This window comes from Plecotus auritus (genome assembly GCF_963455305.1).
Source record: "Plecotus auritus genome assembly, chromosome: X".
Classification (NCBI taxonomy): Eukaryota; Metazoa; Chordata; class Mammalia; order Chiroptera; family Vespertilionidae; genus Plecotus; species Plecotus auritus.
The window spans coordinates 12,194,205-12,208,809 of NC_137784.1; the positions used below are offsets into that span (position 1 = coordinate 12,194,205).

Here is a 14,605-nt window from a genome sequence, read left to right on the forward strand (position 1 = left end):
ACTAATATACTAGAGGGGGGTTTCACCAGTGAGGTTTGAAACCAATAGTGGCATCCATGTTGATACAAGAGGTTTTCCGTTTAGCACCAACGACTTCAGAAAACTCTATTTCTTGAAACATATTAATTGAGGTTTCACCATATCAGTCATGAGACTACTAGTATGATCAAGCATGAGGACATAGGACTCACCCAGTGTCAAATGTCAAAGTATCTCTTTTTGTTATTACAAATAGAGGTTATCAATAGCATAAAATTGGACACATGGCTAAAACCCAAATCTCTGTGGAACCATGAGTAAGTACATAGAACATACACACATACCACCCCACTTTGAGTGTATACACACACACACACACACACACACACACACACACACACACACACACATATGCATGCTCCTACTTGTGTTTATATGCCCTACAGAGAATACTACCAGCAGATAACTTGATTTGCTAAAGGCAAACTCTATTAATAAATGCATTACTTTAAATTACCCAAGAAATTAGTTCCATTATGGTTTGTGAGCTAAATATCGACCGGACACCAGTAATACAGCTTTATAGTAAGTCTGAGGGGTAAAAAGGCAGGCTACACCTACAGAGAGACAGAAAGAAACTGAGATGGAAGAGAGCAACTTCTCTCACTTCTTAGAAATACTCATTAAGAAAACGGGAACTCCTAATAGGAACCATAGTGTCAGCCTCTGGGCCATGTCACCCCTAATACATGAAGGGATTGTGAAAGATCAGACTAACAACTTAGGTAGAATCAGGTACAGACAGTCCTTGGGTTATGTTGGACTCGACATACATCGTTTCATGGTTACGTTGCCATCCTCCATTTATTTATAAAAAAAAAAGTTCCATCATTTTGATGTATGCACATCTGTGCTTTATGTTTTTTATTATTTATTTATCACAAGTAAAGGTCAGGAATTATTATCTTTCTTTAAATTTTTTTTTTACTGTTTCACTTCTTTACTGCTGTGTATGTGCTCCATGTGAGTGATGTAGGTGCTTATGTAGGTGGGTTCCAACTTACTGCGAAAATCACGTTACGTCACACCATAGGAACAGATCTCTGTATTTTTAATTTCCATGTCCTACAGGCATGGTGGTACACCTTTTTTTTGAAATCTGCCCTTTTTGATAGATGTGCTCCATCCAATTAAGGCAAAAACTTAGAAATTCAAATAACTGGCTATCCTATATAATAAAGAGGTAATATGCAAATTGACCCTCACACCCTCACAAGATGGCTGCCTACGACCAGGCCGGCAGGGGGTTAGTGAGGGATAACCAAATGACTGATCAAGCAGGTTTTGTGGGGCGACCAGGCCAGCAAGGAGGTTAGTGAGGAATGACCAAATGACTGAACAAGCAGGCTGCATGGGGCAACCAGGCAGCAGGGGGGTTAGTGAGGGACGACCAAACAACTGAACAGCAGGCTGCATGGGGCAACCAGGCCGGCAGGGGGGTTAGTGATGGATGACCAAACGATAGAACAGCAGGCTGCGTGGGGTGACCAGGCGGGGGGCAGTTGGGGGAGACCGGGCCAGCAGGGGGGGGCAGTTGGGGGTGATTAGGTTGACAGGGGGCAGTGATGGGTAACTAGGCTGGCAGGGTGGGCAATTGGGGGTGACCAGTCTGGTAGGGGGGCAGTTGGGGGCAACCAGGCCAGCAGGGGGGCAGTAAGGGATGAGCAGGCTGGCAGGTAGGGGGGCAGTTAGGAGTGACCAAGATGGCAGGAAGGGGGCTATTGGGGGCAACCTGGCCAGCAGGGAGGGGCAGTTAGGGGCGACCAGGCTGGCAGGGGGGAAAGTTAGGGGCAATCAGGCTGGCACGCAGAGGCAGTGAGGGGCAATCAGGCCAGCAGGGGGGGCAGTTAGGGGCGACCAGGCAGGCAGGCAGGTGAGCGATTAGAAGCCAGTGGTGCAGGATTGTGAGAGGGATGTCTGACTGCCAGTTTAGACCTGATCCCCGGGATCGGGCCTAAACCAGCAGTCAGACATTCCCCAAGGGGTCCCAGATTGGAGAGGGTGCAGGCTGGGCTGAGGGGATTTCCGCACCCCCCCCCCCCCGCCCGTGCACAAATTTTGTGCACCGGGCCTCTAGTTTAAGAATAATCTAAAGAAACAAATGTTTCAAATGTTCTTGGTAAACTTGCAGCTTTTGAGGACTTTGATGACAAAAGCAGAGCAAGTAACAGTGGCTAGTTTTTATTTGGGCAAAATTTTATTCTGTTTAACTTCAATCATTAAGTCAAAATTACTCCTAAGGAATACGGATATTTTGTGAGCTCCAAAACTGAACAGTAACAGTCCTTTCAGTGTAAGAAAAGGTAAGTATATGAAAAAGAAATCAATATTTCAGTAAAGTTCTTCCAAGTACAACAGAGTTTCCCTGTGTTCTTCCCCAGGACCAAGTCTGAGAATCACTGAGGTAGACCATGGCCCTGATGTCTCTGAATGGCCAACCATTTCTGCAGAGTTCCCTATGCACTGGCAGTAAGGTCAATGGAGATGGAGCCTGGGGTAAGGGTGGGTGAGGACATACACATTTGATCTAAACAGCAAAAGAGGTAAGCAGCTGGAAAGTTCATGAATGTGAATGCTGTTTATTTTATTGGGAGAAACACCCTCCAGCCACTACTAAATATTAGCACTTGAAGGCAGCAAACACTGTAAAAGAAAAAAAAAACTTTAAAATTTCAACATAAAATCCTATGCTTATGCTAGCATCTAATTTTGCCTAGAACTCTTTTTTTAGCCATTTACTAATTGCTCATCACTGCTAATAGAACATCATAGACAAAACAAATATTATCTAATATTAAAAAGAAAATAAAGTCTAGTGATGACACAGAGTGGAATTTGTCAGCCTGGCCCTACTTTTTATAGGCAAGAGGTACTGAAAAATCCATTTCTTATAGCTAATGAAATACAGTATTTGTATATTATGGGAGTGGTTTACCCTTAACTTTTAAAAGGCCATCTCCATCTCTGTCTTAGCTTGACAAGTCACTAAAGTATCAAGACCTAAATTTTAAAACTAAAGAATTAAGGAAAATAAGAAAGTCAATTCAAGCTGAAATCTCATGGTTATTAATGGTTATAGAAAGAAAATGCAAACTTTTTCCTCTCTGAAAATTATGAAAAATAACTGAAAATGTTTTTGTAGCTAAAAGATGATTTTTGTAAAAAACAAAACACTTTTCAGTGTTATGATAATTATGTTAGAACCTAAGAAATTAAATAATATAAAAATTATGTTAGAAACAGACAAGACACATTTATAGCTTCACTGTGAAGAAAATATGTATGATTACCCTGCTTCTCTCTCCAGGCCTCACCAGCAGCCGCTGCCACTGCTGATCAGCCCCGCCGCTTTCTTTCTCCGAGAGGTCAGCAATTTAGCTTGCTCACCTGTTGCATGCGCAGCCTGGCATTCGGTCCAGCCTTCGGTCATTTTGGATGTTATGACCCTGGCTCTTTATATATACAGATAATCCTATATAATAAAAGCCTAATATGCTAAGTGTCAACAGTTCTACCAATCAAAGCGTAATATGCTAATGATATGCTAAGGCTGCTCAACCGCTCACTATGACGTGCACTGACCACCAGGGGGCAGACACTCCAACTGGTAGGTTAGCTTGCTGCTGGGGTCTGGCCAATCAGGACTGAGTGAGACGGGCCAGACATGCCCTGGAGCCCTCCTGCGGTCCCTCCCCAGCTGGCCAACCTCCCATGTCCCTCCCCAGCCCTGATCGTGCACCAGTGGGGTCCCTCGGCCTGGCCTGTACCCTCTTGCAATCCGGGACCCCTTGGGGGATGTCAGAGAGCTGGTTTAGGCCCAATCCCGCAGGCCAGGCTAAGGAACCCCACTGGTGCATGAATTCGTGCACCAGACTTTTAGTATCAATATAATTTATAATTAGTTCTATTTCACATTATTTAGTCAATACTAGCATGTGCAAAAATTATAACTGAAAAGGTAATCATGATCTGGGACAAAAAGAAGAAATAAGCTAAACAGTACTGAGATTTTAAATTTGTCATATGTTCTGTGAGAGGATAAATACAGGCCATGATGGAGGCAATACCAATATGTGTGGAAGGCCTGCATGTAACTATGGCCTCATCGTTCTTAAGCCAGGCCACACACCCAGGACTTAATTTCATTGGGCTTTAGTGTTCTCATGTGACACCAAATGATCTCTAAATTCCTTTCCATTCCTAACATAAGATTCTGCCTGCACTTCATTGCAACCACTTGGATGTTTTAGTTTTTAAAAACCTAATTTACTCAAATTTTTCCCACTATTGATCTGTTACATGGGAGCCATTTCATCCTTTCAAAAAATTCCTTATTGACATCATTTTGCAAGCCCTAATGAATAAACAGATCTGGGTGATAATCATCAGTGGCTGCTAACATTCAAAAAGAAAGACAGCCAGACATCATGAGCCTCCAGATAGACTATACATTACCACTTACGGAGCAGTTTTGAAATATATATGGTGTCCCCAAAAAATGTATAAACACACTTTGAATAATTATAAAGGCAGTGTTTATTGAAATACATTTCATTTCAAAACTGAGCTATCAGCTGTTAAAGTGTATACATTTTTGGGGGACACCATATGTATATACCTTGAATTTAATCAAGCCCCTAGATCTAATTATCAATTTATAAGAATATAGAATAAATGACATTTCAGAGATGAAATCAGCAAAGGCAGGCAGTGGGAAACTAATGGACAAAGGATCTCCTCAAAGGAGGAGGAAAACTGATTCAAAGAGACTTGAGACATATTAACAAATTCAAACTAACAAATTTTATTAAAAATAAAAGACTATTAGAGGAAAGTGAACACTGATTGTATATTTAACTACATTAAATAAATTGCCATTATTTTTGGTGCGAGAACAATATTTTAAGGCACCCTTTTATTGACACATATTGAAATACAGTCATGTGTGGCTTAATGACAGGGATACAATCTGGGAAATGTGTAATTAGGTGATTTTGACATTGTGTGAATATCATAGCGTGCACTTACCTAATTTGAGAAAAGCCGACTATATATAGTATAGCCTAATGCTCCTAGGCTACAAACCTGTACAGCACGTTACTCTATTAAATACCATAGGCAACTATAACATAGTGGTAAGTATTTGTGTAACTAAACCTAGAAAAGGTATGGTAAAAATATGGCCTAAAACAGTGGTCGCCACCCAGTGGTCCGCGGACCACTGGTGGTCTGTGAGGTCCGAAAGGTTGGCGACCGCTGGTCTAAAAGATAAAAAATGGTACACCTGTATAGGGCACTTAGCATGAATGGAGCTTGCAGGACTGGAGGTTTCTCTGGGTGAGCCAGTGAGTGAGCGGTGAGTGAATGTGAAGGCCTAGGACTACTGGAGAGTTTATAAACACTGTCCCACAGGTCCTCCCTCTGCTCCCCTCCAACAGGGTCAGAAATGGAAGCCTGAAGCTGTCAATACTGCTCCATGGACAGGAGTGTGGGCGGGGCTGACTGAAAATACCGAGGAGAAACTGGCTACGGCGTAGATCATCATCATAATGACTGTCAGGAGGAGTGAAAGGTGGCCAAGGGTCAGTAGGAATAAGAAAATCAAGATGGCAAGATAAAGGAACATAGGGACTGTCATGGCCATGTGGTTTTGGCTATTGCATGCTGGAGCAGTGGTCAGATTAAGGGACTTTGTGGCATTCATAAAAAAGAGGGTGTTTAACATCATGGAGAGGGTGTAGAACTAAGGACTCAATATTTGGACTTTGGAAACTTGTTTTTGATTCCATTGATCCTATCTAGCAAAAGGGGCTCTCTTGGTATTGAATTGATGGAAGAAATATAACTTATCCATGCTTTGCATCATTACAGCTGGAAAATATTTCCAAAGCACAGGGACAGGCGGCTCCACACCACAGAAAGCTTTTACTAAAGTGGCAGTGGCACTTGATACTGGTTAAGGTAAGTCCTGTGGGCCTGTGTCCTTGTACAGGATCTTAGGTCCTCAACGAAGAACTTACAGCCATGTACTCTGAACACCACCAAACTAGATAAGGGAGGGCTGTAGAACCCTCTGAATATGTAGTGCTGGGGGACAGGCACTTCTGTGCTGAAACAAGTCAGTGGAAAGTACTTGGTAGAGTAAAAATTGAGGTGCTACAAGTGAGAGAGAATCCACTACCAAGCCCCACAGATAGTGCTCCTGTTAAAGAAGAAAAATTGTCCTGAACTACATATCTTTCCATTCAGTGCCATTATAATCTTATGGGAACACCATCGTATATGTGGTCCCTCATTGACAAAAATGTCATTATGTAGCCTATGACTGTATTTATGGAAAAACTAGAGGCCCGGTGCATGAAATTCGTGCACAGGGGGGTGTTCCTCAGCCCAGCCTGCACTCTCTCCAATCTGGGACCCCTAGAGGGATGTCCGACAGCCCTCTCACAATCCAGGACTGCTGGCTCCAAACTTCCCTCCCCTGCTCACCTGGTCTCCCCCAACTGCCCTCCTCTGCTGACCTGGTCACCCCTAACTGCCATCCCTGCTTGCCTGATTGCCCACAACTGCCTTCCCCTGCAGGCCTGGTCCCCCCCAACTGCCCTCCCCTGCAGGCCTGGGTCCTCCCCAACTGCCCTCCCCTGCAGGCCTGGGTCCTCCCCAACTGCCCTCCTCTGCTGGCCTGGTCACCCCTAACTTCCCACAACTGCCCTCCCCTGCAGGCCTGGTCCCCCGCAACTGCCCTCCCCTGCAGGCCTGGGTCTCCCCCAACTGCCCTCCCCTGCAGGCCTGGGTCTCCCCCAACTGCCCTCCCCTGCAGGCCTGGGTCCTCCCCAACTGCCCTCCTCTGCTGGCCTGGTCACCCCTAACTTCCCACAACTGCCCTCCCCTGCAGGCCATCTTGTGGCAGCCCTCTTGTGGCAGCCATCTTGTGGCGGCCCTCTTGTGGCAGCCATCTTGTGTCCACATGGGGGCAGCCATCTTTGACCTCATGGGGGTGGCCATCTTGTGTCTTGGTGTGACGGTCAATTTGCATATTACTCTTTTATTAGATAGGATTATATGATATCTGGGTTTGCTTCAAAACAATACAAGGGAGGATTGTGTAGTGGTATAAATACAACCAACTGGCCATATTGATAATTGCTGAAGCTGGGGGAAGGGCATACAGGGGTTCATTATTAAATTATCTAGATTTGTGTATACGTTAGAAATTTTCTATAATAAAAAGTTTATGGGGGTATGTAGAAGAGGGCATGGGTAGATAATGGTGATGGAAGGAGACTTAAAACAAACAAAAAGGATTATAAAAATATTTTTTAAAAGCACCATTATGGTTCTATAGGTAGAGATGTTTTCAAATTTAATTATGTAGCAAAAAGTTTCTGCTACAAAATAACAATGAATTTTCTTATCAAGATAAACTATTTAAAACAACATATCAACCAATACAAGTGCTGTTACACTTTCTTTGATAGATTAAATTACCCTGAACAAAGATCTAAATTTTAGAGATTTTTCATAACCAACCACCATAACAAAAATATATCAGGGTAAAAGAAAAGCAAGCTCAAGCAATTTGCACCTGTCATTCAAAAATAAAAATGACTCTTCTCAGAGTAAGGCAGGATTCAGCAAGCATTCAATGAACTCCTATCATGTGTCAAGACGTCTTGGCATACTTCCTTATAAATCTAATGCAATGTTTCTTCTATTGCATTCATCTATTGGTTGACAAATTTCAACTGAATAACAATCCTTAAATACTTTCTGGAAGTCGAAATGTGAAAAGTACAAATACCAAATAAGTATGTGCACATACAAGAGTGTGTGTGTGTGTGTGTGTGTGTGTGTGTGTGTGTGTGTGTGTGTGAAAGAGATATACAAGAATACATTTTACTCAAAGTTTTCTTCATATACACTGAATGGCCAGATTATTATGATCTCTGAACGCATAATAATCTAGCCACTCAGTGTATATCAGGATAAAGATTTTATCTGTCTTAAAAACCCCACACTAATGTCTGCTAACATTTAAATTAAGAGGATTTTTATATGCCATTAGGATCTCTAAAAATTACCAGAGTGACACTATCGTTAGGAGTTTAACTTACTCCCAGATCCATGTTATTAGTTAAGCAATTTCTGTGAAAAGTAATTGTAATTTATGAAGAGTATTAAGTGGGCTGATCTAACAAAGACCTTGATTAAGTACAGTTTAGCTTATACCACAATAAAAAGCTAGATGTCTTTTAGGCATTAACTACATTTGTCTTTCTCAGCTCTATAATAAAATAAATATGTATTTTTATAGTTGTACAGGATGTTATCCCTGGGGGGAACTGGGTGAAGGGCACACAGGGCCTCCCTAATCAGTTTTTTTGTAACTCCTGTGAATCTATAAATATTCCAAAAGTGGTGTGTTTTTTTTTTAGGTAAACCACATCTAAACTACTAACACTATTCTTTGAGGGTAGGGAATACGAAGATTCATTCTAAAATTGAAGGTTCCACTTAGACAAACCCTACCAGTATACGTAATTTCTGTATGTGACCTGATGTGATTGTGTACATTTTAACATCAGAGAATAAATGGCTACTGAAAACCCTGTCAAACAATGACAGATGCTATTTCTTTCTCTTTCAAAAGATTATTCCAATTTAGCAAACCATAGGGACATTATTACCACAACTGCTTTTCTATGAAGCCCTTTGTGACCATCATCATCCCCACATTCCCATGGGACTGGCCTTCAGTCTTTGTATCCCACTGTTCCTCAGACACCCAGCTAGCAGAGCACCTGAGGCATTTTCTTGAACTTCTGCTGATTTGTACAACCCCTTTTCTGCAATGTGAGCTGACTGAAGGCAGAGATCTGATTTGTCTCTATATATCTTAAGTGCCTTATACAGTGTCTTGGTAACAACAGGGCTCAAAAAAAGGTTGAATGAATGGAAGAAAGGGAGGAAAGAAGGGAAGAGAGAAGGAAGGATATATGAATAGATAGGGACAAACAGAGAGAGAGAGATGGGTAAATGGGCCCTCTTCTCCTTAAATATATATATTTCTCTTCATATATATATGTATATATGAAGATTTTAAAAGCCATGTAGTTCTTACCGGAAGCATCCATCTTTCTTAGAAGACCATGCTCTTCAGGACCTGAAAATCCCCTCAACAAGGGACAGATTCCAGGGTAACTAAATGTAGCTGCTGAAATTATTGGGATCTCCTGGTCCTGAAATGGAAGGCTTTGAACTGAATGAGTGTTGGGGAAGGCAGTCTCTACAAGAGAAGTAGCCTCTTGCAAGCATGTGAAGGAAGGCTACATGACTGGGGAGACCATTCCATTCAACCTCCTAACCTCCTGCCTGCTCCAGGAATCCCAGCACTGTGTGCTTTGAGCTGAGCAATGTTAAATGTCCATATTATTGACCTGCAGCAACAGGACAGCTTATTTCAATAGTTCCAAAAAATACAAGAGGCATTACTTCTCTTTTCAATAGTTCCAAAAATACAAGAGGCAAAACTGAGAATGGTTTCCCAGACTACCTAAACTAACTAGAGCATCACAATCATGGCTGGATACTAAGAGGTCAGGGTTCTCCCAAAAAGATTGCCCAACACCTCCCCTGACCTCCTTTTCTGCATCAGTAGAGGAATCCCCAAGTAATTTCCAAATGCAGACAATGCTTCAGTGAACATGGTACTAAGCAGAGTGAAAGCAGCCTCAAAATACTGTTTATGTACCAAGAGTTTATCATGATTAACAATGAGAATAACTATTTATGGAGGGCCTTGTATGAGTGAGGTGTTTTATACACATTAATGCTATTGGAACTCATAACGCGCTTCCCCACAAAAATAGTGATATAATGACCCAATCTGGTTCTCCCTCAAAAAAAAAAAAAAAGCCCATTTAATCTACAATATCCCTAAGGTATGGTATAGTTATTATAGAACGCAACTACAAGGTACAATACTATTCCAATATACAAAAGAAGCACCAGACAGTTAGAATTCTAATCTGTAATTAGGGAGCTATAGCAACTCCCACTCTATCATGGGATCAAGGACACTTTCTGCTCTCCTGACCATACTCATCAGTTGGGCCATGATAGCAGAGAACCCCCTCTTCCCAAGCCAGAGAAGGCAGCAAACGTTCAAAGATGTTTTATTTGCTCCAAAATTACCTTGTGACCTTCCTATCAGAGATCCTAGGATAGAAATGGGGTTCAGGGGTGAGGGACCCCAGGCTTTGGAAGTAGATGGAAAGGGTGTAGCTAAAGCCACTGAGCCAACCAGCCAGCACTGCTGCTTCTATGGATGATGAGCTGCTGAGGCATCAAGTAAAGGAGGTTTCCTGAACACTTCTCTGGAAATGGCTTTACCTCCAAATTGGAAACTTGTCCAATCATGCTACTGGTTAAATAAAAGAAACACAACTAACTTGAGAACTCCACTCAAGAGAGATTTTTTCCAAGTGGAAAAGAAAGCTGTTTAACAATTATTTTGACAGAAGGGAGCTGTCCTCCTTTTGTCAGGAAGGGAAGTCTAAAACACCAGGTAGTGCCTCACCGCTATGACACAGTCAAGCCTCTTACGACATTCATGCTCATGACCTTGGCTCAAGACGGCACAAGAGATACACAGACACCCACGCAGGAAGTTGGGTTAGCGACTGGGAGAACAAAGCTTCCTGGTCCTGACCTTTTGCTCCGTGAGCTGGAAAGGGCAGCAGAGAAGCTGGAGGGAGGAGAGCTTCAGGCCCTGGAGAAAGAAAGACCTGGAGTTCGTTCTCACCATCGCAGAGGTACATGCATGCTCACCCAACGTGGGGCTAGGCTTTCAGCTGTCTCATCGTACTTTTAAGGTAACTGGCATGCACTCATCCCAAACACAGGACTTCTCACCACCAATGATTTGTGTATGTTTGTGCCATTCTTCTCTAAGGTCTTCAAGGGATGCTGAGAAATATAGCAATCTCATTTGCTTCATTTAAAAATAATTATCAACTTGCAGTGAGGGACAGACACTTTAGAAGTATATGAAGGCACAGCCACATGGGTCACCCATGAGGAAGTATTACCATGACATGAATGTTGACAGTAACCAATCCAGAGATAGAGTGTGCGTCTGCACATACATAAGGGTATGCAGGTCACACCTGTACAATGATAAACTTAATACACCACATGGGTTAAGGCAGCATAACCAAAATATATTCGTAAGCTTTTGTCATAACTGCTTGGCATAGGCTATAGAGCAGAGGGGAGGCAGAAGCACCACCCGCTGGTGTCCCCACCCTTTCCTGCATGGTGATGAGGACATCCTTACTTGACTTGGAGAGCTGCTCATCCTGGGAAATGCTGAGGTCATCTGACTCTCCCGACAGCTCCTTGATGAAGTTGGAAGGAAACATGCCAGTCTTTCCATTGAGAACACCTTCCCACCATCCTTCTTCTACCTGTGCAGATGGGAACCAAACAGAGAAGCAGGGGTCAGGTTAGATGCGGTGCTTCCCACTTTCCTTTCCCATCTGTGTGGTGCAGAGTGCAGATCCCACACAGGCGTAGCTAAAGGACTCAAAGCTTACACTTTAACAGGGAACCAGAAAGCAGACCCCATAGAGTGTTGAGATTCAGATTCAGAAAGGGGGGTTTAACCTGGGAGCTATAAACACAAGTGGAAAAAAATTATTTTCACTAACCTCAAATTTGAAATTTGGAATTTCCTTTTATTAACAAGGTAACAGAAGGACCTGTGACTCATGACCAAACACATCACAGTTGTTCTCATGTCACATCATACATGCTATGAGTATCTCAAGATATCGTTTGTGCTCATTGCTACCTGGAAATGGTGGCAGTTTCACACCTACTAGGAGACCTTGTTATTTAATGTATTAATGAGGAATTACTTCTTACATACAATTCTACAGGATTTTACAGAGGTTACTATATCAAAATTTGCTTTTAAAGTAGTTTGATAGTTACTCACTATAATGATTCTCTTTATAATCTTATGTGTTTAATTTTATGCATTTAAAACCATTATCTAAAAACTGAGAATGGCTTCCCAGACTACCTAAATTAACTAGACAGTCTAACAAAAACAGTTAATCCCCGAGCTAAGAACTCAATGGGAAGGTGGAAGGACTCCCTGCAGGTTTCTGAAAGGTTCTAGATTACCCTGAGATGAACTGAAATGGGGTGAAGGGAGGAGGGGTAGCCAGACTGCAGTGATCTGGGTGGGGGAGTGAAGGCTGGAACTGGTGGGGCAGCAAGAATGAAGAAGGCAGGTACAGATTTGAAGGCCCTTTGAGGTATGAGCTGGTCTTTAGTGACACTTAACTGGACAAGCAAGAAAAGGGCTAAATAAAAGTCATCCCGCTGAAACCGGTTTGGCTCAGTGGATAGAGCGTCGGCCTGCGGACTGAAAGGTCCCGGGTTCGATTCCGGTCAAGGGCATGTACCTTGGTTGCGGGCACATCCCCAGTGGGAGGTGTGCAGGAGGCAGCTGATCGATGTTTCTCTCTCATCGATGTTTCTAGCTCTCTATCCCTCTCCCTTCCTCTCTGTGAAATATCAATAAAATATATATATATATATAAAAAAAAAAAAGTCATCCCAAGGTTTTGTCATGGAGCCACTAACAGAACACCAGAAGTAAGAATAGCAAGCTGGCTTCTTGGAGGAAAATCACAGGGTATTTTGAAAACAAGCCAGTATTAAGTCACCAGTGGTGTGGTGGAACAAAAAGAGACCTAGAACCTTTGAATTTTTTTGCCACCTGTGTACATTACCTACTAAAGTCAATACATACAATTTAAAAGCTGAAATAAAACAATAAAAGAATATTGGGTGAAAAGCCCAGTTCATATCCCGAAACTTAGCAATTATATGACTTTATTAAAATTTCCTACCAAACTGAACCCTGGTTTTCCTATCTGTATAATAAGGACAATTAATACACTTGATCAGTGTTAGAGATGGATGTACTACGATTCTACACTAGGGTCTGGGGACACAGAACTGTACAGGACATGTCATTTTCTTTCCCTCAAGAAGTTGATGTTCTATCAAGGTATAAAGGGCACATGGTTTAAAGAGGGGAGAGAATATATGTGACCAAAAACTAACAATGCAAGATAAATAGATGAGAAAATTCCATGACCCGGCACAAATTAAACTTGTTCCCTAAAACCAAGGTCACTGAGATCTGAGATGCTAAAGGAAGGCCTTGAGAAAAAAGGAAATCAAAATTAAGTTTGGCCTCTTAGAGTAGCAAAGACAGATTCCAGTAGGGGTCGGGGTGTGAGACATTCAGGAAAGGGGGAAGCTGGTAGAGCCTGTGGAATACAGACAGTCAGAATGGTGTTTAGAGCATTTGATAGGGAATTTATGGAATATAGACTTGCAGAGTGATGATTTTATCTGCATGATCATAGAATCTTCTGGAAAGAATCCATACAACAGCATCCATGCACAACAGTCCCAATGACTATTCAATACCAAATCATGGCATTTAATAGCATTTTAGTTTAAATCATTCTATGTTTCTATGCCAAGTCAACTGATATACATTATTCTTTCAAGGAGCTTTTTATAAGATTAGGATAGTTAGGAAGATTCGCCGTGAGCCTGAATATAAAGACTCACAGGATTTGTAGCATGTGGTCCTTTGTGCTTGTCCTGAATAAGGAACCATAAAATGACCTTTCTCCTGTAATCACAGGACAGGAGGGAAAAACCAAGGGCATGGACCACAAATGAGCAGTTTCTGGCATAATCCCCGATAGCACAGGGCAGCTGGGACAATTCAATTTGATTCAGTTTGACAGTATCTAAAATGTTCCTATTCCCAATAATAAGCAGCTCAGCCCGAGATCCCTGAAGGAAGTGCTCCTGATGTGTGGAATTGGTGGGCTGCCTGCTGGGAAAACAAGAGTGTCTTCACCTCACCATAGCTCCAGATGCCTATATCACTGTCAGCACAGTCTGAGAGGAGTGGCCAACAGGGAAATAGCACAGATCTATCATTAGCCACACAGTGTGTAGAGGGGCAGACAATAAAAACACTGCTCATCCCTTGTTGGGGACACTTCCCATCACAGGCGCCATAGGCATGGGGGTCTGGCCCCAGTACAAATGAGAGCTGTTCAATACTTTTTCTTCCTATAGCTTGCTGCTTTGGTTGTGAAATTTAGACTGGAGATATGAGAAAAATGGTCCTCACCCTCACACTATCCCTCTTCAATGATATTCCAGTTCAACTTCCCATATAAAAAATGAGGACACTGAAGCCCACAGTAATTACATTCATTCATTCATTCATTCATTCATTCATTCACACATTCTTTCATTCATTCAAAGAGTAAAGCATAGTACCTTGCAATATGGAATAAATAAAGGAATACATGAATGAATGAATAGAAGAGAAATCACTGGGGGAAACCTCCATGGGGCCTACGAAGACCTAATTGCTTCACAAGAGGATTTTTCCTTCCTGTGAGGAGCAAAAGGGACCTGACTATATTGGCCATTGGTCTTAATTAGGTACTGC

At 42.3% G+C, this 14,605-nt stretch overlaps 1 protein-coding gene across 14 annotated transcripts in view; it reads right to left on the reverse strand.

Moving 5' to 3' along the window:
* The window catches only part of SH3KBP1 (SH3 domain containing kinase binding protein 1), a gene marked incomplete at both ends in the record, with an annotated part of 338,781 nt that overhangs the window by 147,909 nt on the left and 176,267 nt on the right, over positions 1-14,605 (reverse strand). For 8 of the 14 annotated variants that reach the window (XM_080652040.1, XM_080652036.1, XM_080652039.1 and 5 more), the window contains one exon: positions 11,378-11,507. In XM_080652040.1, the coding sequence (XP_080508166.1) occupies positions 11,378-11,507 (130 nt within the window). Of the gene's footprint in view, positions 1-10,750; positions 10,811-11,377; positions 11,508-14,605 lie in introns of all 14 variants that reach the window. The other 6 variants (XM_080652035.1, XM_080652026.1, XM_080652038.1 and 3 more) reach the window with 1 other exon arrangement.